Below are 19,706 nucleotides of genomic sequence, written 5' to 3'. Positions count from 1 at the left end.
CGCGCACGCTCACGCCCCCACGCAACACCCCGCGCCCCTCACACGCACCCTCTCCCAACACCCCCCGCGCACGGCGCCCTCCGACAACACACGCAAGCACCCTGCTCGCGCAACACTGCCCCCCTCCACAACACCTCCCGCCTCCAGCAACACCCCCCGCACACAGCCTGACGCACCGCACCCCCGCAAAACGACCACCCCGCCACAGACAAACGCAAAAGCCTACAGCACCCGGTATTCCCAGGCGGTCTCCCATCCAAGTACTAACCGGGCCCGACCCTGCTTAGCTTCCGAGATCAGACGAGATCGGGCGTTCTCAGGGTGGTATGGCCATAGGCAACACCCCCACCCACAGCCGCCCCCTTCACAACGCCCCGCGCACGCTCAGGCCCCACGCAACACCCCGCGCCCCTCACACGCACCCTCTCCCAACACCCCCCGCACACGGCGCCCTCCGACAACACACGCAAGCACCCTGCTCGCGCAACACTGCCCCCCTCCACAACACCTCCCGCCTCCAGCAACACCCCCCGCACACAGCCTGACGCACCGCACCCCCGCAAAACGACCACCCCGCCACAGACAAACGCAAAAGCCTACAGCACCCGGTATTCCCAGGCGGTCTCCCATCCAAGTACTAACCGGGCCCGACCCTGCTTAGCTTCCGAGATCAGACGAGATCGGGCGTTCTCAGGGTGGTATGGCCGTAGGCAACACCCCCACCCACAGCCGCCCCCTTCACAACACCCCGCGCACGCTCACACCCCACGCAACACCCCGCGCCCCTCACACGCACCCTCTCCCAACACCCCCCGCGCACGGCGCCCTCCGACAACACACGCAAGCACCCTGCTCGCGCAACACTGCCCCCCTCCACAACACCTCCCGCCTCCAGCAACACCCCCCGCACACAGCCTGACGCACCGCACCCCCGCAAAACGACCACCCCGCCACAGACAAACGCAAAAGCCTACAGCACCCGGTATTCCCAGGCGGTCTCCCATCCAAGTACTAACCGGGCCCGACCCTGCTTAGCTTCCGAGATCAGACGAGATCGGGCGTTCTCAGGGTGGTATGGCCGTAGGCAACACCCCCACCCACAGCCGCCCCCTTCACAACACCCCGCGCACGCTCACGCCCCACGCAACACCCCGCGCCCCTCACACGCACCCTCTCCCAACACCCCCTGCGCACGGCGCCCTCCGACAACACACGCAAGCACCCTGCTCGCGCAACACTGCCCCCCTCCACAACACCTCCCGCCTCCAGCAACACCCCCCGCACACAGCCTGACGCACCGCACCCCCGCAAAACGACCACCCCGCCACAGCCAAACGCAAAAGCCTACAGCACCCGGTATTCCCATCCAAGTACTAACCGGGCCCGACCCTGCTTAGCTGCCGAGATCAGACGAGATCGGGCGTTCTCAGGGTGGTATGGCCGTAGGCAACACCCCCACCCACAGCCGCCCCCTTCACAACACCCCGCGCACGCTCACGCCCCCATGCAACACCCCGCGCCCCTCACACGCACCCTCTCCCAACACCCCCCACGCACAGCACCCTCCAACAACACACGCAAACACCCTCCTGTGCCATACCACTACTGCAGTCATTCTTTACATTTCTCTTTTCTTTCTCCATCCCTTTAGTTTCTTGGCATTGACTGTGGTCATTTTTTCTAGGCTCGCACACACCAGTGTGTTCCTGCTCATTGTCCTTGCATTTCTTTTCTTTCCCATTCCCCACCATCTCTTAGTTCCCATCTCTCAGTACCGTCTCCTCATGTCAGTTCTCTCCCACTCCCTGCATGCCTCCTGCCCCCTCCTCTTCCCCTTCCTGCTCCCAGACCGGACGCACCATTTGCTTTGCAGAGGAGGCACTTGTCTTAGTCAACTTTTGACCGCACCCATCAGGCCCACGATAACAACACTATGAGGCGATTTTAAGGAACAGCACACCTGGAGGCGCATTTGAAATTAGATGGCACCGTTTTATCATGGATTGAGATCACGCACACCCAAAAGAGTCCCAACTCCATGCTTTCCTCTCCGGTGTGGAGGAGTCGCAGCCCAGGGGTGGGGTGGTGACCGCGCTGGCAGCTTGCCCAGCCCCAGCACGCCGTGGCATCCCTGGGGACAAGCTCCTGGGTGAGACACTGATCAGTGAGGGTGATGGTGGAGCACCCACAGGTTTGCACCTGAGGGGGCCGTATTGCCGCCCCTGGCCAGGCGTCGGAAGGGCTGAGGTGTGTCTTTGCCATCGAGGTATCCTGTAGCGCTCGCTTAGAGCCAGCCGATAATCAAACAGCTAAATCCTCCTCACGTGGGAGATGCGAAAGCGTAAAACGTGCCTCAGACGCTCGCCTCCCGCTTGGTGTGCAACTCTGTCACCAGATGCGGGTTTTTCTCCTCAGAGCTGCACGTCCACGTGCTGTGGGATAGTGAATGAGGGCCACAAGATGCCTGCACGGGCACAGCCGGAGCCAAAGCGAACATTTCGGAGAGCGACAGCTCCACCTGCTTCTGCACCCCGGCACCACGCAGTGCTGCTGCCACAGGCTGTGTGCGAGGGCGGTGGCCCAGGGCACGGCCCCGTGTTGCCCTGAGGTTTCATCACCACGTTTCCCCTGGCTTTGGCAGGAGATCAGCCCTGCCGGCAGCGTTGGGGCTCCGCAGTCCATGACAGTCCGGAGAGGACTGTAACTTGCCTCGCTTGTACTGCTGCCGATCTCACACCCCGCACAGAGATTTCCACCAGATGGCACCCTCGTTGTGGTGTAGCCGGCTGTCACCGCAGCGCTGCACACCCGGCCCCGCCACCCCACAGCGCACCAGCGCGTCCCTCCACACCTGGGCTCCCACCGGCAGGGGCAAGGACACGGCTTCTGCTTGGCCATGGCACAAGCAGGGCGCCAGGCCCGGCGTGCTTCCAGCAGGCGCCCACCAGCGCCCGTGCCCAGGCCCCGGCACTGTGTGCCACCAGCTGTGTCCGCCTGTCTAGCCCAGCACCTGGGGACACCAGGGGACTCTGGGGCCACCTCGGAGAAGTCCTCGCTGGGCAAGGCAGGAGTGGAGCAGCCTCTGGGAAGTGTTGCGCCTGCATCGCCGATTGCCCATTGGGGAAAACGATCCTATTAGAAGTCTTTAAAAAATTACTCTTTTTGGGGGGCCCTCGGAGTGTCTGTCCAGTGTCAGGCCGCTGCTGGCTCAGGAGAAGATGTGAGGGGCCCCCAGCGGCCCCGCCCCGCCCCCGCGGCCCCGCCCCCGCGGCCCCGCCCCCTGCCGCCCCGCCCCCCTGCCGCCCCGCCCCGCCCCGCCGCCTCCGAGCGAGGGAATAAAGTTCAGGGCCGGGCCGGGCCGGGCTGGGCCGGGCGGCGCCGTTGCCGTTGCGGGGCGGCGCGGAGCAGAGCGGAGCAGCGCGGAGGGGGCAGCGCGGCGGCGGCGGCGGCGGCAGCAGCCGGCCATGGCCTCGGAGGAGCTGGCGCAGAAGCTGCAGCGGCGGCTGCTGCTGGAGGAGAGCGGGCCGGCGGCCGGCGCGGAGCCCGGCGGCGGCAGCGGGGCGGAGGAGGAGGAGGCGGCGGCGGCGGCGGAGGAGGAGGGGGGGGGCGAGGCGGAGCGGAGCTGCCTGACGGCCAACGCGGACTCGGAGCTGAGCGCCAAGCTGAGCCGGCGGCAGGACATCCACGCGGGCACGGCGCGGCCGCGGCAGGCCAAGGTCTTCAACCCCTACACGGAGTTCAAGGAGTTCAGCCGCCGGCAGATCAAGGACATGGAGCGCATGTTCCGCCTGTGAGTGCGGCGGCGGCGGCGGCGCGGGGCGGCGGTGAGGGGCGGCGCGGGGCCGGGCGCGGTGCGGGAGCCGCTCGTTGGGGCGGGTGTTGCGCGGGCGCCGGGGCCCTTTGTGCGCGGCCGGGGGAGGCTCCGCGCCCTGCCCGGCCCCGGCTGCAGCGGCCCCGCTCCTCGGCGGGCCGGGAGGGCAGGGGAGGGGAGGGACCCTGCCGGCGGCAGCTCCCGCCGCCCGGGCGCGAGGGGGAGCTGGGAGCGGGCGGCGGCGCTGCGCCGGCAGGGGCTGGGCGAGCAACAGCGCTGGTTTGGGGAAGAAAAAGTGGAAGGGCTGAATTACGGCTGAGTTTTTAGACAATGAGCTCATTAAATGCAAGCGGGAAACCTCGGCTTTTCAGCTGAATGCTAATCAGCTGTTCAGTGTAGCCGGGAAACATTGCCTGCCCTGTGAGGGCTGGTGCAGCTGAGCGCCGGCCGGTTGTGCCAAAAAACGAAGCCGCTGGGCTGCGCGCTCGAAGGCGGCCCGGCCTCGAAGGCGGCCCGCCAGGCGTCGCGGCGTCGCCGTGTCCTCCCCCGCGTGAAGGAGAGCGGCGACCCCGGCCTTGCCGCCACGCGAGCCTGGAGTTTGCCACGCTGTGTCGGGTCTCTGCTCCGTCTGGTCCCGGTGACCTGGTTCGCCTGTCGGCCAACACCACGTGCTCCAGGAGGAGAGGGAACCTTCCCCTTAATTCCTGCCTGCTGGTCAGAGCTTGAGTTAAACCCTGTGATTAAGGCTTTTATTCTTTGTACGGCTTGTTGGCCCTGGCTACTACAGTCCAGGATCTTTCTTAGTAATATTAAAAAAACAATCATTTGACAGACAGGGATATCTTCCCTTTGCCACAGGATGTCAGGTTTCTAATGTCTAATTTCCTGTCCAAAATTGCTTCTTATCAATTTACAGCGACTTCTAACTTGATTAAGGTATCTGCTTGTCTCTCTTGGGGCAGGGAGAGCAGAAAATCCCGATCTCTCCTTAGAAACCTCCCTGACTGAAGGTGAGCTGGAGATCCACAGCTTTTCTGTGAGCAGAACAGCCCCGTTCTTCTTTTGCTTCCCTCTTTTTGCCCCTTACATAGGCTGAAAGGCTCTGTGCAACCATTCTCCCTCCCCTTCTTGTGATGCCCTGCTAGGAGAGGGGATCGTGCTTGGTGTTGCAGACTTGTGCAAGGACTGAGAGCTCCTCGCATAGGAAAGTGTTGGTAAATCTGTAATTCGGGCTGACGTTGTGACTGGGGGCAGCAAACGTGCTGCAGGCTGGTCTGGGGTGCTGCGACAGCACGAGGTGGAGTTGCTGTTGAAGGTTGGTAGCTCAGACTGCCCCGAGTCAGGGTGGAAGTGAAGGGCTGACCTGCACAAGGGACTTTCCTGACTCCTTGGTGCTTGTTTCACTGATGTGATGTTTCTTCTGGGGATGGGACTTGCCTGTGACTAATGTCAAGGCTGCTGGTGGTGAGGCTCAGCTCTCCTTCCCTGAACAGGGCGCAGGTAAAAGGAAATTCCCTCTGGTCCCGGAGGCCCAGCTCCCATGACCTCTTCAGGGTCTTTCTCTCCATGGCTAAGTCCCATGTCCAGGTCAGTTCTCCTTGAAGCAGACCCAGGGTGGAATGGACTTTCACTGTGGGCTGTAAGATGACCTTCTCTGCTCACCTGCTCGGTCCCTAATCCAGGCTTGCCAGGGTTGTCAGTCTGGCTGGTGGCCCCCCTGCCGGGGGCTCGGAGCTGCATGGTGGCCCTGGCTTGTGGGATGCGTGAGGGCCAGCCAAGCACAGCCAGGCCTCTGGTGGCCATGGGAGCTGTCGGATGGGGTGTGTGGTTTTCTTCTTTCCTTGGCAGTGGGACCAGGAAGTCTGCAGCTCAAGCTAATTATACTGTGACCTAATTAGCTGCCTATTCTGACAATGTGCGGGGACCGCGGTAAACGTGATAACCTCTCTTCCCAAAGTCTTGCGAGCAAACTCTTGGGAGTCTTACAGCTCGCCTTGGTGCCAGCCTGCCCTGGCCGACAGCAGCCTGGGGTGCGGATGGGGCTGTGCCCTGGGGAGTGTGGCCTTCCTGGCGGCGTGTGGGCAGGAGGAAAAGATCCACCAGATTAGCTTAATCTGTGGGGTGGGAGGAAGGTCCTAAGGGGGACTCAGCCATCCCCAAGCGAGGTCTTGCGCAGCGTCTCGGGAGAGAGCTTTGCTTGGTGTAGGAGATGTTTGTCATGGCAGTCCTGTAGGGCTGTGCGTGTCCTCCCTAGCGCCGAGCCCGGCAGAGCGGGGAGAGCCCCTGCTGCCCGCGCTGGGGGAGGAGAGGGAGCTGCACGTGGCCGAGGAGCCCCGAGACCCTCGCTGACCTGGGGAGGCCATTTGTGTCTCCAGCTGCCTGGCAGGGAATAATTGCTTTCCAAGCTGCCAATGAAATGCAATGCTGAGAATAAGTAAAGTGCTACTTTAGAAAGGATTTTGAAATATTTAAGATGACATTATTACTACTTCAGCACTATTACTCTGCAACTACTTCATTTGAGAGCCTGTATTGGGCCATTGCTGCATGCGGGAATTGCAGGTCAGATGTACAGTTGCCCACAGCATTTGGAGTGAGCTCGGGTATATGAACATGCACAGAGAGGGCAGGTTCTTCTTCCAGCCCTTCTCAAGAAGGGTGGACACCTACAAACTGCTCTTTGATCCTCCAGGACTTGGGATTTCCCGTTCAACTATGCATTTTTGTCTTTTTCTTGGTGTTTTTCAGGTTGTTGAGGAGGGGGTTGCCAACTCAATACTGGTAATGCAGTTCTTAGCATTTCCTTTTCCCTCCCTTCCCTATCCTTCCTTCTTTCTCTTCCGAGGTATAAAATTGCCCTGCACCCCTGTTTGGGCTGTGTAACACCACCTTCAGTCCTGAGCACCCTGATCACTGCTCTGTTGTGGAAAACCTGTTCTCTGTCCCAGGGGAAGTGGCTCAGGGTATTTCTTGGGCAGCAGTTGTACACAACACTTCTTGCTCTTAAGCAAGTATCCCCCCTTCACCCCCCCCCCCCCCCGCAATTTCTGTGATGTCTTTCCTTTCCCCAGCACTTCGGGAGCTGGGCATGTTTTGCAGCTGGGTGGAAGCCAGCCAGTGTGGGAATCTGGGCGCATCCTTGTTGCAGTGGATTTTGGCAGGCGCCAGGTGTCTTATCTGCTGCCAGGAATGTCGATGTGGCCACGCTGCAAACCCTTATCCCGCTGGCGGCAGCGCTTGTAGCAGTGCCCGGTGTCCTAGCTCACCCCGGGGCTCCGACCGTGCTGTTGCAGACGGGAACCCTCCTGTCTCATTTGGGGCTGGCCTGGGCCTTGGCACCCTCAGCTGAACTTGTGCCCCGTCTCCTGGATGCCCGAGGAGCGACATGTCTCTGCCAGCTCCTCTTGCTGCCTGTGCTGCTCCGGAGGGCTGGCACAACGTCAGCAGTGAAACAGGTGGAAGCGTTGTTGGGGGCTGGATACAGCCCATGGCCCTGCAGAGGAGCTCCCGAGAGGCGGATAAGGGATTTTGGTAGGGCCGAGGGGTGTCGGGAGCAATGCTCCTGGCTTTGGTGGTGTGACTGGAAGTGCAGTTGGTGCTGCTCCGAGTGCCTGTGCCTGCAAGAGCACGGGGCAGGGGCACGACAGGGAATGAATTACGCTTTCTCAAGGCCTATAAATATGCCTCTCCCTAAATAGTTTGGCTGTGCGGCTCCGTGGCGGTCGGGTGGATGTTCCGAGGTCCTAAAATACTCGAGCTGATCTAGGAGGCGAGTGGGGGCGGGGAGGAAATGCAGCAGTGTGCAGGGTGCCGCTGCTGCTCCGCAGGGCTGGCACTGAGGGCCTGTGTCCTCGCCGTCTGTCTGTCCCTGGCTGCAAGGGACTCGTGACTCTGTTCTGGGGAGGTTCATGGTGTCTGCTGTCCCCAGGAGCTCTTCTCCCACACACCGTGGCCCCAAGCTGCTTGGTGGCCTGCCCTGCTGCTGCCCGGGGCTCCTGGGTTTCGGCGAGCCCTGCCCCGGCCCCACGCGCCGCACGCTATTGTGCGGCTGGTACAGCGCGTCGCTCTGCCACCGCGACCTGCTGCTGACAAGACCTAATTTCTCACAATCCTGGCTTTGTGCTGCCTCCTCGCCGGGGGACAGAGCCCTGAAGCCGTGCCTGCCGGCTCGGTGCCAAGCGTGGCCAGTTAACCCTTTCGGGCGGCGTTTGCCCTCGGGCAGGCGCGGTGCCCTGGGGAGACCTGGGCATGCCGGCCCCAAACAAGTGCTAGCTCTTGGGGCCAAAAAAGCCCTAAATCCCAAGTGCCTCCCTGGCACAATATTCTTTGCTTCCTTAGCTGATAAAAGATCACGCTGCCTCTGTGTCCCTCTTATTTCAGAGGGGGAAAAACTCCCAACCCTTTCTCCCAAACTTAAAGGAAAAGCAATCTGATAATTCAATACAGGAGAGATTGCACCTATTGCATTTCACTGAGGCCTTGAAAATGCAGCTCAGTGCTGGGCTCAGTAAGGGTGCTAACATGTAGCTTAAAATTAACTGGCTTCTTCCTTGCGGCAATAAACCTAGTGCCCTTCTTTCCTCTGACTTGTGAGGTCGCTGGCCTGTTTTCTGCTCCTACAGAGGTTTCTACGCTCCTCCAGTTTTCCAAAACACTTTCCAACCTGGTGGGCTCACGTATTTGCTGAATGCGGAGTGCATCAGGCAGGCTGGTAGCATGGGGAGGAATGAGCCAGCCTGGTGGCAGGGAGCTGGAAAGGGGGCTATTTCCCTGCCATTCAGGGTTGCTTGGGCCTGGGACATTGGCCCCGTTGAAGGAGGGGGGAGAAAAAAAGGAATGGACAGTCCAAAAACTGGTTTGGGAGGTGGTGGGTCTATCTGGAAAAGCAGTGACGAGGCTGATTGCAGCTCCAGCTGCTGGAGAAGGGTAGTGCTGGGATCTCTTGCCCCAGGCTCCGGCTTGGCACCTCAGAGGCCACCCCGGCCTGGAGAGCGGTGCGCTGCGTCCCTGCTGTTGGCAGGACCAGGGCAGGGGACGCTCTCGGTGGTGGCCCGGCCTCATGCTGCCTGTGCCGGCTGGCAGCTCGGGGGTGCGCGGCTGCGTTCGTGCCCTGCCGCTTCCTTTGCGGCTGTGAGCTTTGCCAGCTGGAAAGCGCCGTCTTCCAGGGGAACCACAATTGTGCCGGTCTCAGTCTGGGATGGCCACAGCCGTCGCTCTCTTCGGAGGAGAGCTAATAGCGAATGAAAGATGACGGGTGGCAAGGTCTGACTGGCTCCCTCCAAAGAGGGGAGCTTTAATGCTGTGCCTGGGGCTGCCTCTCCCAGTCCTCAAAGATTTAACTCTGTCTGGAGCGAGGTGGTGGGGGAGACCCAGTGGGGAGCCGGCTGTGCCCCAGAGCTGAGCTCTGCCATGGGGCTGTCCGCTGGCAGAGCGTTCACCCCGTGGGACTTGGGAGCTTTAAACCCCTGTGGATGTGACGTGCTGGTGGCCGAAGGGGCCGGATGCTCTACTTGTGCCTGCAGGAGGCAGCCAGGGAGGACAAGGTGCGTGGTGCAGGCTGAGCCCCGAAATCTCTGTGGCCATCTACACTCTTGTTCCTGCCACGATTTCCTGTGAGCAGCCCGGCTTCCCATACAAGTCACTCCGGCCTGCCTTCATCTGTGGCTTTAATTTCACAAATCAGTGCCACTGTGGGTCTGGGAGGGGGACGGGCACCTGTGCCTGTGGCACAGCTGTGAGAGCATGAAGAAGCACTCCTGCAAACTGGAGCTGTCCCAGCAGGTCAGAGCCCTGCAGCTCCTTGGCCGCCCTTCCAGAGTGAGCCTGCCGCTCTGCTCGGAGCAGCACTGCCTCTCTGCTTCCCATCCCATCAGCAGGACTGCCGCTGGTCTTGGCACTGCCGGGAAGTAACTGCCCAACCTGTTGCAGTCTTGTGTCTGCTCCAACAAGAGACTCTTGCTCTTCCTTTACCTCCCCCAGCCTGACCTTTGCTCGCTCTTTGATGAAGGCATGTTATAAAGATGGTTGTTCTTCCCTCCCCCTCTTGCTCAGCTTTGCAGGTGCTCTGCTGCGGGTCACTGCCTCCCCGTTCCTGAAGCCTGAGCGTGGGTGATGTCCTGGTGGGGAGGTTTCTAGCAGTCCTTGCAGTCCTTCCTGTTCTCATAGGAGCGTGTTCCCGTTCCAGCCTTGCTCCTAGTGCACCCTGCTCTGCCCGGGGCCTGCCTTTCTGCCCTGCCCAGGGGCACTGGATAAACAGCTGCCCTGAAGGAAAGCACTTGCATGGTATAAAAGCATTTCAGAGAGGAAAGATCTTAACAGCTAGACAAGATGTATTGTGCTTACGAGCAACAATATCCCTTTTCTGCTGGGAGGTCCTGGTTGGTCTGTGCTCCCTGTTTCTCCTCTACGTGAGCATGAGAGACAAAGCAGCAGCTGGCTCTGGGATGCCTGGGCCCTGCTGTGCTGGCGCTTGGTGTGAGCTGTGCGGAAGTAACCCTTGTACCGGCCACATGAGTTGGGGAAGCAGAAATCCCAAGATGAGCGGGGTTCCCCCATTCTCCTCCTGTGTGGTGGTTTGGCCTTGAGCACTTCCCTCTTGTGTCAAGCGCCTCTGAAGGCTGCCTGCTATTTCCCTAAGCTTAATATATTTCAGCACCTGGTTCTGTCATGCAACTTCCCCTCTCCTCCAAGCCTTGAACTACCCCGTGACTTTATCCATTTGCCCAGTTCCTCTTCTGGGAAGACACCCTTGCATTGCTCTGGATGGGGTGTGTTGAAGGCTGACGCCCATCCCCTTTGCGCCCCACAGGTATGACTCGGGACGGGATGGGTACATCGACCTGATGGAGCTGAAACTGATGATGGAAAAGCTGGGAGCTCCGCAGACCCACCTGGGCCTGAAGAACATGATCAAGGAGGTGGACGAAGACTTCGATGGGAAGCTCAGCTTCCGCGAGGTAAGGGTGGCCATGGGGGCAAATGGGGATGTGGCTGTGGACTGGCGGGAGGAGGCAGCCAAGCTCTGTGCTCCAGCCACAGCTATGTCCCCTCCACATGTGCAAGGTGAGAAGCAGGTGAGCTTCCCGGTGCCCATGGCGGGATGCACCATGAGGAGCCCTGGGTGTGGAGCACTGTGTTTGTGTGTCTTCATGTGGCAGTAGTGGTACCAGACACTGAAGCGCTCCAGCCTCCCTGCTTACTTCGGGAGCACGTCTGAGCCCTGCTGCAGCTGCCTGGGCAGCGCTGGCAGCTACCTATTCTGGTCGGAGTGACACAGATTTGGCATGTTCCTGCAGTCACGAGGCACTGTTGTTGGGCTCCTGCGATGCAGTGGCTCAGACCTTCTTTCAGGTATAGGCGAAGGCTCTGTTCGGAGCAGTCTGTCTCATGGGGAGGCGTTGAAGGCTTCCCCAGACCTTCCAGTTTATTTTGGGTGGCTCTCTGCATGGTGCAGCGCCTAACTGCTGCAAGCTTTATGAAGGTGGTCATCTCTGTGCAAAGAGGTTTAAACTGCTGCAGTTGAGTACATAACACTGGCTCAGCAGATGCACACAGCTAACGGGTCTGTTCCTCGCTGCTGTGCTCTGAGGCTGCTGGGGGATCAGTCACGTGCAGGGGGCAGCTGAGAGTGGTGTGGGCAGGCCAGGAATTGCTGTCGTGTAAAGGAAGAGAGGAAATCTCAGCAGCAACCTGCATGCAGTCAGGTGTACCCAACCTTATCTCAGCAGCACGAGGGAGCCCAGATACCATAACACCCTGTTACATCATCTTCTACTAGACTTGCATTGCTCCCTGAACCAGTAATGTGCATAATGTGGTGGCTTTCTAAATTAACTAATAGTCCCTTAGACAGGGCAAGGGACAGAGCTGCTTATATCCTGCAGTGTTGATGGCTTTCCTGCTACACTGCTTCTTCCCGCTGCAGGAGGCTTTTGAGGTGAGCCCCAAGCAGCTGGGCTTCCTCCTTTCTGAAAGGGCTGTGCTCTTGCCATGCCCCTCTCAGAGGGGATTCGGTTGTGCAGATAAGGTGCAGGGCCCTGCATGTCTCAGACAACAAGTTCTTCATTTTGGAAGTGCCAGTACCTCTGGCAGTGCCTGAGAGGGGGGAGAGCAGCCAGGCCCCAGCAGGGCGCACAGTTGCTCTTGCTGGGCTGGTCAGGGCTGTGAGGGTGATCGGCAGTTGTCAGAGCCACTGTGTAGTTTCTCTCTGCTGGCATGTCAAACCAACTCCCCCTCATTCAGATCCTGTTGTGTTGTGGCCTGCCTGGAGCCTTGACTGTAAGGAATGAAGGAGACAGAAGGGGATTGCTAGGTTCCTTGGGAGGGAGAGGAGGATGCCGCTGCCTGCCCTCTAGACCAGTGAAGCCAGCCTTGGTGAAAGCCCTTACATGCCCCTGTTCCCCCGTGCTCTTGCTTCATCCCCCGTTGTACTCTGTGCTCCTGCTGTTGCTTGCAGGAATACTTCCAGCCACTGTGCCAGCCTCCTTGGGTGAGGGCTTGGAGGCAAAGGCTCGATGCATGGCACCGCACAGGAGGTGGGTTAGCTGGCACGGCGGCTGCATCTCTGAGGAATCTGCTCTGCAAGCAGGTGCTGAGGGAGCTGAAAGGCTGCGGGGACAGGCAGGGCCACAAGCTCCAGTTTTGCTATGAGAAGTTGGCAGTAGAAGACAAAAAAACAAAGACTCTGATTTATGGGGCCAGGCCAGTATGGAGAGACAAATCTGAGAGGCGAGAGCTTGTCAGTTTGTGCCAGCAAAGCTCTAAGCCAGCAGCTCCCCGGGCAGGGAAGGATACGTGCCTAGCCAGAGGTGAACCAGACTGCTCCGGAGTCAAAAGCTCTCCTCGGGGTAGCAAAGAATCCAGTGGAGCAGGAAGAGCGCCGTGTCCTTGGCCCCAGGTCAGGCTGGGGGAAGGTAAGTGCAGGAGGCAGCACAGATATCGGCACAGATAGGCAGCTGAGACTGCCAAATCCCTGCATATGCTGGAGGAGCCCCCTCTGCCCTGCTGCGTGTGCCTGGGCCTGCCCTCCCTCACTGAAGTGCTAGAGACAGCTTTGGCTTTTTGAGCAGTGCTGCAGATGCTCTCTCCTCTGAAAGAGAAGTGCCTTTATCCCCCAGGGCTCTGGAAGATCCCGTTGTGTCCTGGCAGCGCTGTGCCGCACAAGTGGCAGCGTACCTCCTCTTCTACCGCCACCTGTTTGGAGCACAGTCCCCTGTGCGGCCGCCTGTCAGCCGGCCTGGGCTAAGCATGCTGCCAGCCCTTGGCATGCTGCATGCGGCAGCTGGTGCTGTTGTAGCATCTAGCCAGATGCAAAATGATGGTCAAGCAAACAAGCTTTGATGGTGGCACATGGCTTGGAATGAGACAATGTCACTGGCGGAGCTCTGGGGACAAATTACACTGAGCACAGCAGCCTTGGCACGCACCCAAAGCTTCCCGTGGTAGAGAGGAGCAGTATGCTTCTTGCCTTGCTGCGCCAAGTCAGACTCCTCTGCTCAGGCAGAGGAATGGCTGAGAGGCAGCTTCCTGGCAGATGCAGAGGGCTGAACCAGCTGCCACGGCCCTGTCCTGCTCACCTTCCCTTCGGTGGTGACTAGCAGGCATGGGGAGAGTGATCAGGCTGACTTGGAGCACTGTGACAACAAAGGAGAAACCCTGGTTTAAATGAGTATCTGAACTCGGCAGGGTGTAACTGAAGCACTGGAGGCCTCCTCCCTGCCTCTCCAGGGGATAACAAGCCCTGACGTATCTGCCTGGAGATACGCTTCTCTCGGCCGGGCCAGAGAATCGCTGGGATCTCTTTCGTTTGCAACAAATCACCTTTTGTTGTTGCTTTGAATAGTGTGGGGTTCTTTCACCCGTAAGCTGGAAAGCAGGCTTGTATTGGGCTGACTTACTGCTGATGAACGGCGGCCCCTTAGGAAAGCTGACTTCTGCTGCTGACCTTTCAGAGTCCATCAATACATTGATCAACTGCACTAGACTCTCTCCATGAGTTGAGTAAAACAGTTCAGGCTTAAAGATCAGGTACAGCGGGGGAAAAAATGTGAATTTCTCTAACTACCACAGGAAACTATGGTTAATTGCTGTAATAGTAATGTCTAACTTTAGCTCTTATCTCAAACCCGTGAAAATCCACCCACGTTCCCTCACACCCGCACTAAAGTGTTTAAATGCTGACCCACGTCATGTGTTTGCTAGCAGGGTTTGTGCAAACCACAGTTTTGGGTGCCACTGCTTTTCTGGCAAGCTGTTGCAAGGCGGCTGCTGCCAGTCTCATACCTCCTCGCACCCCTAAGGATGCATGGTGCCCTGTGGGACTCTGCAGCTGTAGCGTTGCTTTGAGACCTGGCACTGCAGGGTAGGTCTTAGACCACTAAGGATGCAAGACTGGGTGCATCTCTTGTCTGTGTCAGGTCAGTTGGGTGGAAAGAGCATGTCCTGCTCCTTGAGAGCAAGGTTTTTAAAAGTACTAGCATTATTCACGGTGGCTTCTCTGACATTTCACTGAGGCTTAGCTCTGTGATGTGTCTCAGACCCAGCAAGGGATGTGAGACAAGAGTTAGGAATAGGAGCACTTTGGTTTCCTGCACAGTTCGGGAAATTGAAATCAAATTCCTGATGCTCCCTATTCGGGGAGGACCGATACCTAGAAGGCAAATAAATAACCAGCAAAATGGGCTGCAGGCAGTGAGCTGACATAAGGGGATTGCTCCCAAGCTCCTGTGAAAGCCAGTGTGATCCCGCCTGGTCCTTGGGCTGCCTCTGGGGGTGACTCAGCTCCTCGTGCCTTTCGGTGCAGCCCACTCTTCCTGGCTGCAGCAGCCCGTGTCAGCCAGAGGAATGCTGCCCTGTCCCCTAGCTTCAGGATGATTCATGCACACTTGTTCTTGTGACTGGGTGTTTCCAGTCCTTCCCTGTGTGGCAGCTGCACCAGACCTCAGGATTGCTCTGCTTCCACTGCTCTTTTTAGATGCCAGGAAGTGGGACTTGGCAGGGTGGAGCAGAAACTATAAGGAGGAACCATGACTAATGCCAGCCTGGCTGCAATGTCTCTCCACTCCATGGTGGAGGAGGAGAGGAACTAGCCTGAACCCAGCGGATCTGAGCAGAGCAAGGGGATGTCTTGGAGTGTTTGGTTTCTTTCTGAGTGGGCTAGTCTGTTCAGCAGAGCATCGTTTAATGTGTTACATGTGTTTGGAGAGGGTGGGAAGCTGCCTTCCCCAAGTAGCCTGCTTTCTGGCTGCTCCGTGCTGAGCATGCACGGGTTACAAGGCTGTTGCACAAAGCAGGGCCTGGTAACGCTGCCTCGCTGCTGTGAGAGGGCAGCCAGGACTGCTGTCATCTCCCCACCCTTCCTCCTGGGAGGCCTGCCCAAACTCTTGCATCTCCATCAGCTTTTGCAAGCTCCTTGAAGCAGGAGAGTGCATTAGGGCTGGCTGCAGTGTGGATGCTGGGACTCTGCTGCCCTCCTCTGGGATGACATGGGCTCTCTGTAGGAACAAGCCAAGCCCCAAGCCCGGGCAGTTTGGGGAGTGCAGCGCTAGGGATGTCGGGCGCCCCCGTGCAGGTGGTTTTCACGGCAATCCTGCATGGTGTTTGGAGCCCTCCACACTGGACCGGAGTAGCGCAGTGAAGCATCTTCATTCCTTGTATTCCTCTTGTCCCTTCTCCCTCACCTCTGTTCTTTCAGTGCTGTGCCAAGTGTTGAGATCCCTTGCCGGGGGTGGCCACGAACGGCAGGGAGGGTCACAAGACCTCTACAATTACACTTAAATCATCCCTATCTTATCTTGGAGTTCAGTTATCAGTTGAAAGGTGGTGTAAAGATCTTTATTTTTAAGCAGGCAGGTCTTGTTCGTACTGTAGAAAACGTGCTTTTTCTGGCCTGTAATATGGCTGGGGTTTTTTGTTTCCCTTTACAATTCATTTGCTGATACATGCTCTGCTCTAGTGACTTGATTTGTTCAGTGCAGGACAAAGGTTTCAAAACAAGTTGCTCTGTAGAGAGTGATACTTGTTCAAGCCATTGCTGACTGTCCCAAGGGTATGCATCTGTCCTGACCACTGACAGATAGATGTGCTAGAGAAGCTCTCCTCTGTTATTTAATTGACACAATACAAATACAGAGGCTTTCCCAACTTTAGCTAAACAAGTCTGGGCTCCCTGGAACAGACTGAGGCTCAGCTCCAAGGGCAGATTTAAGTAGCTTCTCCCATGTCCTAGACAGGGCATGAGTTGAACTGACCACCTTCTGTTGTCTTGGTATATTTGACCTTAATTTTCTTCTCCCTCCTGTACTGTGTAGACCATGGCACTTGGAAGGACCTAAGGCAGGGTTCACAGCAGAGGCAGTCCCCAGATCCCTCTCCTGTGTACATGCTTGAATTGGTGTCCTCTCTAAGAGGAATGCACTGGCACCTCAATGCAGCTGGTCAGGGGAGGCAGGAACTGGGTTCAGGTTTGTGCCAGGGCTGGCTTTGTTCTCCTGCCTTCGTTGTTGTAGGATGTGATCTGAGACCACAGAATGCTAGGGAAGTTGGTGGGAGGACAGGGACACAGCATTAGACAGGTGGAGAGATGGCTGCATTTCTCTTGCTGTCTAAGAGCCTAGGCTCAGTAGGAGCTGTGCTCCCACCATGGCTCTCCTCCATAGGAAATCCCTCTTTTCCTTTGAGGTTTCTTCCTCTCAAGTCCAAAAGAGCTTTGTACTGCAGCACAAGTTCCATGGTGCCACTTGGTTTATTTAGACCTGCTTTCCTTTGCTAAGAAAAGTAAATTCCTGCCCTGCAGGTGAATGTCTGTACTGCTTGCATTTCAAATTGTTTGAGCCTCAGTGAAGAATTTGAATGTTTTCTCTATTTTGCTAGTTCCTGCTGATTTTCCATAAAGCTGCAGCTGGGGAACTCGAGGAGGATAGCGGCCTGATGACGCTTGCAAAGCTGTCAGAGATAGACGTCTCCATTGAGGGAGTCAAGGGAGCCAAGAACTTCTTCGAAGCTAAGGTATGGTGTGGCACAGAGGAACACAAAAAAGCTCTGTATGCAGGCCCTATTCAGGACCTGACCATGGACCAGCTATTCCTCCTCCAGCAGTCAGTGCAGTGTCACTGAGACACTAGCCCTGCTTGCTTTCCAGTAGAGGATTCTGCCAGTCTCCTTCCTAGCTAAGAGGATGAGTATATCATCCCCCCAAGCCATTGCTTTTCCATTCAAGCGTATATGTTGTATTCTAGCTACAATGTTCCTCTGCGGTTTGGTGAATGCTAAAATGGCTTGCTTCACCATCTCAGCAGTAGGTCTGACTCTGCTAGAGCTGACTGGCCCACCTGTGTCTCTGTGGCTGGGAGCTCTACATGACTAGCTGGCTGACCGCTTTTAAAGTCAAAAGCATCCTGGAAACTAATGCACAGGGACTAACTTTCTCATTTTGCAAAACTTCCCTTGATCGAGACACTCTGAGTTTAGTAGAGAACAAAGTATTTTGGAATACAGAATTTCAGCCATCTTTTTCTTGAGCAGCTCTGTGTAACCTTTGTAGTCAGAATAACTGCACGGAGTCCTGGGGTTGGCAGAAAGAGCTTTGCACCATGTGAAGCTGACAAAGCACCCTTTTTGAAAGCTCTCTTAGAAAATAATCCTCCTGTTTATATAAGAAGCTTTTTCCCAAGAGCATAGCACAGCTATTGCACAGCAGATGTACTGAGATGAAAGCTGGAAAGAAAGGCGGAAAAATAGCCAGCAAATAAACAATGTCTCTTTGATCTGCAGATTATCCGTGGTGTAGTATGATGTTCTCAAATTTGGCTGTGATTCAGAACTGTTTTCTGCAGCGGTTTCTGTCAGTGTATACTCACAGCCTAAGCTATGCTGGCTGGTTACAGAAAGAATGTATTTAACCTAGTACTGATGGCATTATTTTGGTCACTTGTTAGTGACTTAATCGTAAATGTATTGATCCTGTATTGATGTCAAAGTCAACCGAGCTAACAGGTCTTTGGTGTAAATGCCCAAGTGCTGCAGTGTAATTAATACTTGACCCATCCTGACAGAGCTTCCCAGCAAGCGGCAGAAGGTGTGGCAAACAGTCCTGCGTGTTGCTCATCTGGGAGTAGGTCAGACTCTGATTCTGCCTCTGATGCAAGGCTTGATGCTCTCTTATTTTCTCTCTCTCTCCCACCTAAAGGTTCAAGCCCTTTCTTCAGCCAGTAAGTTTGAAGCAGAGATAAAAGCTGAGCAGGACGAGCGAAAGCGGGAAGAGGAGGAAAGGAGACACCGCCGAGCAGCTTTCAGGGAGTTAAAGTCTGCATTTAGCCAGTAGCAGACCAGCCAATACACGCTCCGAGATTGCACATGACTTGGTACGTTTCCCAGATCAGGGTTCTACCTGGAGAGTACTGCCTGGATCCTGCCTAAAACCCGTTACAGCTTCGCTAGCCTTCCTCTCCTGAAGATCCTTCTGAATCGCTAAGGACACAACTCTTGCAGTTACTAAGCACTCATAACGATGTGAATCATAAGAGCTGTGTACATGCTGTTTGCTCTGAACCATCAGGAGCGCATCACCCTGAAGCAGAAACAGCAGGTAGCAAATCATGGGTGAGCACTGACAAGTGTTGTTTGCCTACTTCCTTCTTTCCTTCTCTTCTATACATCATTTTCCTCTTAACTCCTTATTAATTCTTTCCTTGCTTACAAGCAAGTAGTGAGATCTTGTGTAAATCAGGGTGTACAAAGTACAGATCCATTTCCTGTATGTTTGTACTGCTGTTGGGTGTTGTCACGCATCCTTGACTACTTCGCTTGTCTTCCTCAAAGCCCTGTGCCACAGGCACTGTGAAAACACTGTGAAGAGAGTAAGATAGTTGCTAGGGACGTGGATCAAGTTAATTATGATTTCCTGTAGATTTTTCTGCTGCCCAACAACATGTTGGTATGTCTTCCACTTTTTCTTCTCTGAAGTGCCATAATAACAAACCTTTCAATAAGAGGTGAGATTTTTCCAAGACTTTGAGAGCTGGAAGCTGTCTCTCTCTTAAACAAGGAATAGAAAACTGAGTTGCCTGACCATACATCTTCTTTCACATTCCATCATATTTAGTGTACTGTATGACTTCACTGTATTTTCCAGCCTTAAACTTCAAGGAAACAGGTTAAGGGATATTGCCAGATGGACAATGAGACTGGATGGCACACTGGGTTTTTAATCTTTGGAAATCTGCTCATAGCCTGAATCATAAAGGTGACTGAATTCATTCGAGCCATGACAGATTAAAACCAGCCCAGCATACTGAGCAATCCCTGCTCAAGAAGGGAAGAAGAGCAGGCAGGTTAGCACATTTAGCTGGATTGAATTTAGAAGGCTTGCACTAAACTTAGCCATTTTCTTTCACAAAAACAGGAGACTTGCCCACAGATGTTAAAATGCCATATACACTGTAGGTCACGACAAAGGGAAACAGCGTTCCCTTGGCAAGACCTCTCTCTAAACATCGATTTGCTCAAGTTCTGCCTCTGCTATTGTCCTGGTTTGTGCATTTTTTCCTTCCAAAACAAAACTCACCAGTTGTCTTTTCACTTGTCCATTTTGCTTCTTAAACTGTGAGCACTAAACTGTGAGCATGGAATAATAAATAGAAAAACCTCTACTCTTTAATGTCAGGTGAAAGAATCGCTAAACAATTAAACTGTGTATATATCTTCACAGATTATATTTTATAAAATCACGCTTTTTTAGCTAAATATTTATAATTAAATGTTTTTATACTTTACAACAAAGCAGATAACTGCATCTTCAATTATTTCTCCTGTTGCTGAAATGTACAAATAAAGCATTGTTATCTCCAGTCTTGCCTGTGGTTTATTTTAGGTCCTTGAATATACTATTTTGTTCAAG

At 55.8% G+C, this 19,706-nt stretch overlaps 1 protein-coding gene, 3 non-coding genes and 1 pseudogene across 4 annotated transcripts; 1 reads left to right on the top strand and 4 right to left on the bottom strand.

Annotated features, from left to right (window-relative positions):
* Positions 1-219: 219 nt before the first annotated feature.
* Positions 220-338, bottom strand: LOC136992708 (5S ribosomal RNA). Its single transcript, XR_010885144.1, has one exon. It is a non-coding gene; the product is annotated as a 5S ribosomal RNA (ribosomal RNA).
* A 255-nt stretch (positions 339-593) lies between these two features.
* On the bottom strand, positions 594-712 carry LOC136992712 (5S ribosomal RNA). The gene has a single exon (XR_010885148.1). It is a non-coding gene; the product is annotated as a 5S ribosomal RNA (ribosomal RNA).
* A 255-nt stretch (positions 713-967) lies between these two features.
* Positions 968-1,086, bottom strand: LOC136992701 (5S ribosomal RNA). The gene has a single exon (XR_010885137.1). It is a non-coding gene; the product is annotated as a 5S ribosomal RNA (ribosomal RNA).
* A 255-nt stretch (positions 1,087-1,341) lies between these two features.
* Positions 1,342-1,448, bottom strand: LOC136992780 (5S ribosomal RNA; annotated as a pseudogene).
* A 2,000-nt stretch (positions 1,449-3,448) lies between these two features.
* Positions 3,449-19,656, top strand: EFHD1 (EF-hand domain family member D1). Its single transcript, XM_067301487.1, has 4 exons — positions 3,449-3,790; positions 10,620-10,767; positions 16,682-16,816; positions 17,997-19,656. Exons 1-4 carry the CDS (start codon positions 3,465-3,467, stop codon positions 18,129-18,131), a joined length of 744 nt encoding a protein of 247 aa, XP_067157588.1. The 5' UTR covers positions 3,449-3,464; the 3' UTR covers positions 18,132-19,656.
* Positions 19,657-19,706: the final 50 nt, after the last annotated feature.

This window comes from Apteryx mantelli, chromosome 9 (assembly GCF_036417845.1).
Source record: "Apteryx mantelli isolate bAptMan1 chromosome 9, bAptMan1.hap1, whole genome shotgun sequence".
Lineage (NCBI taxonomy): Eukaryota > Metazoa > Chordata > Aves > Apterygiformes > Apterygidae > Apteryx > Apteryx mantelli.
Note: the sequence above shows the minus strand (reverse complement) of the source record. Positions and strands in the feature narration are given on the sequence as shown.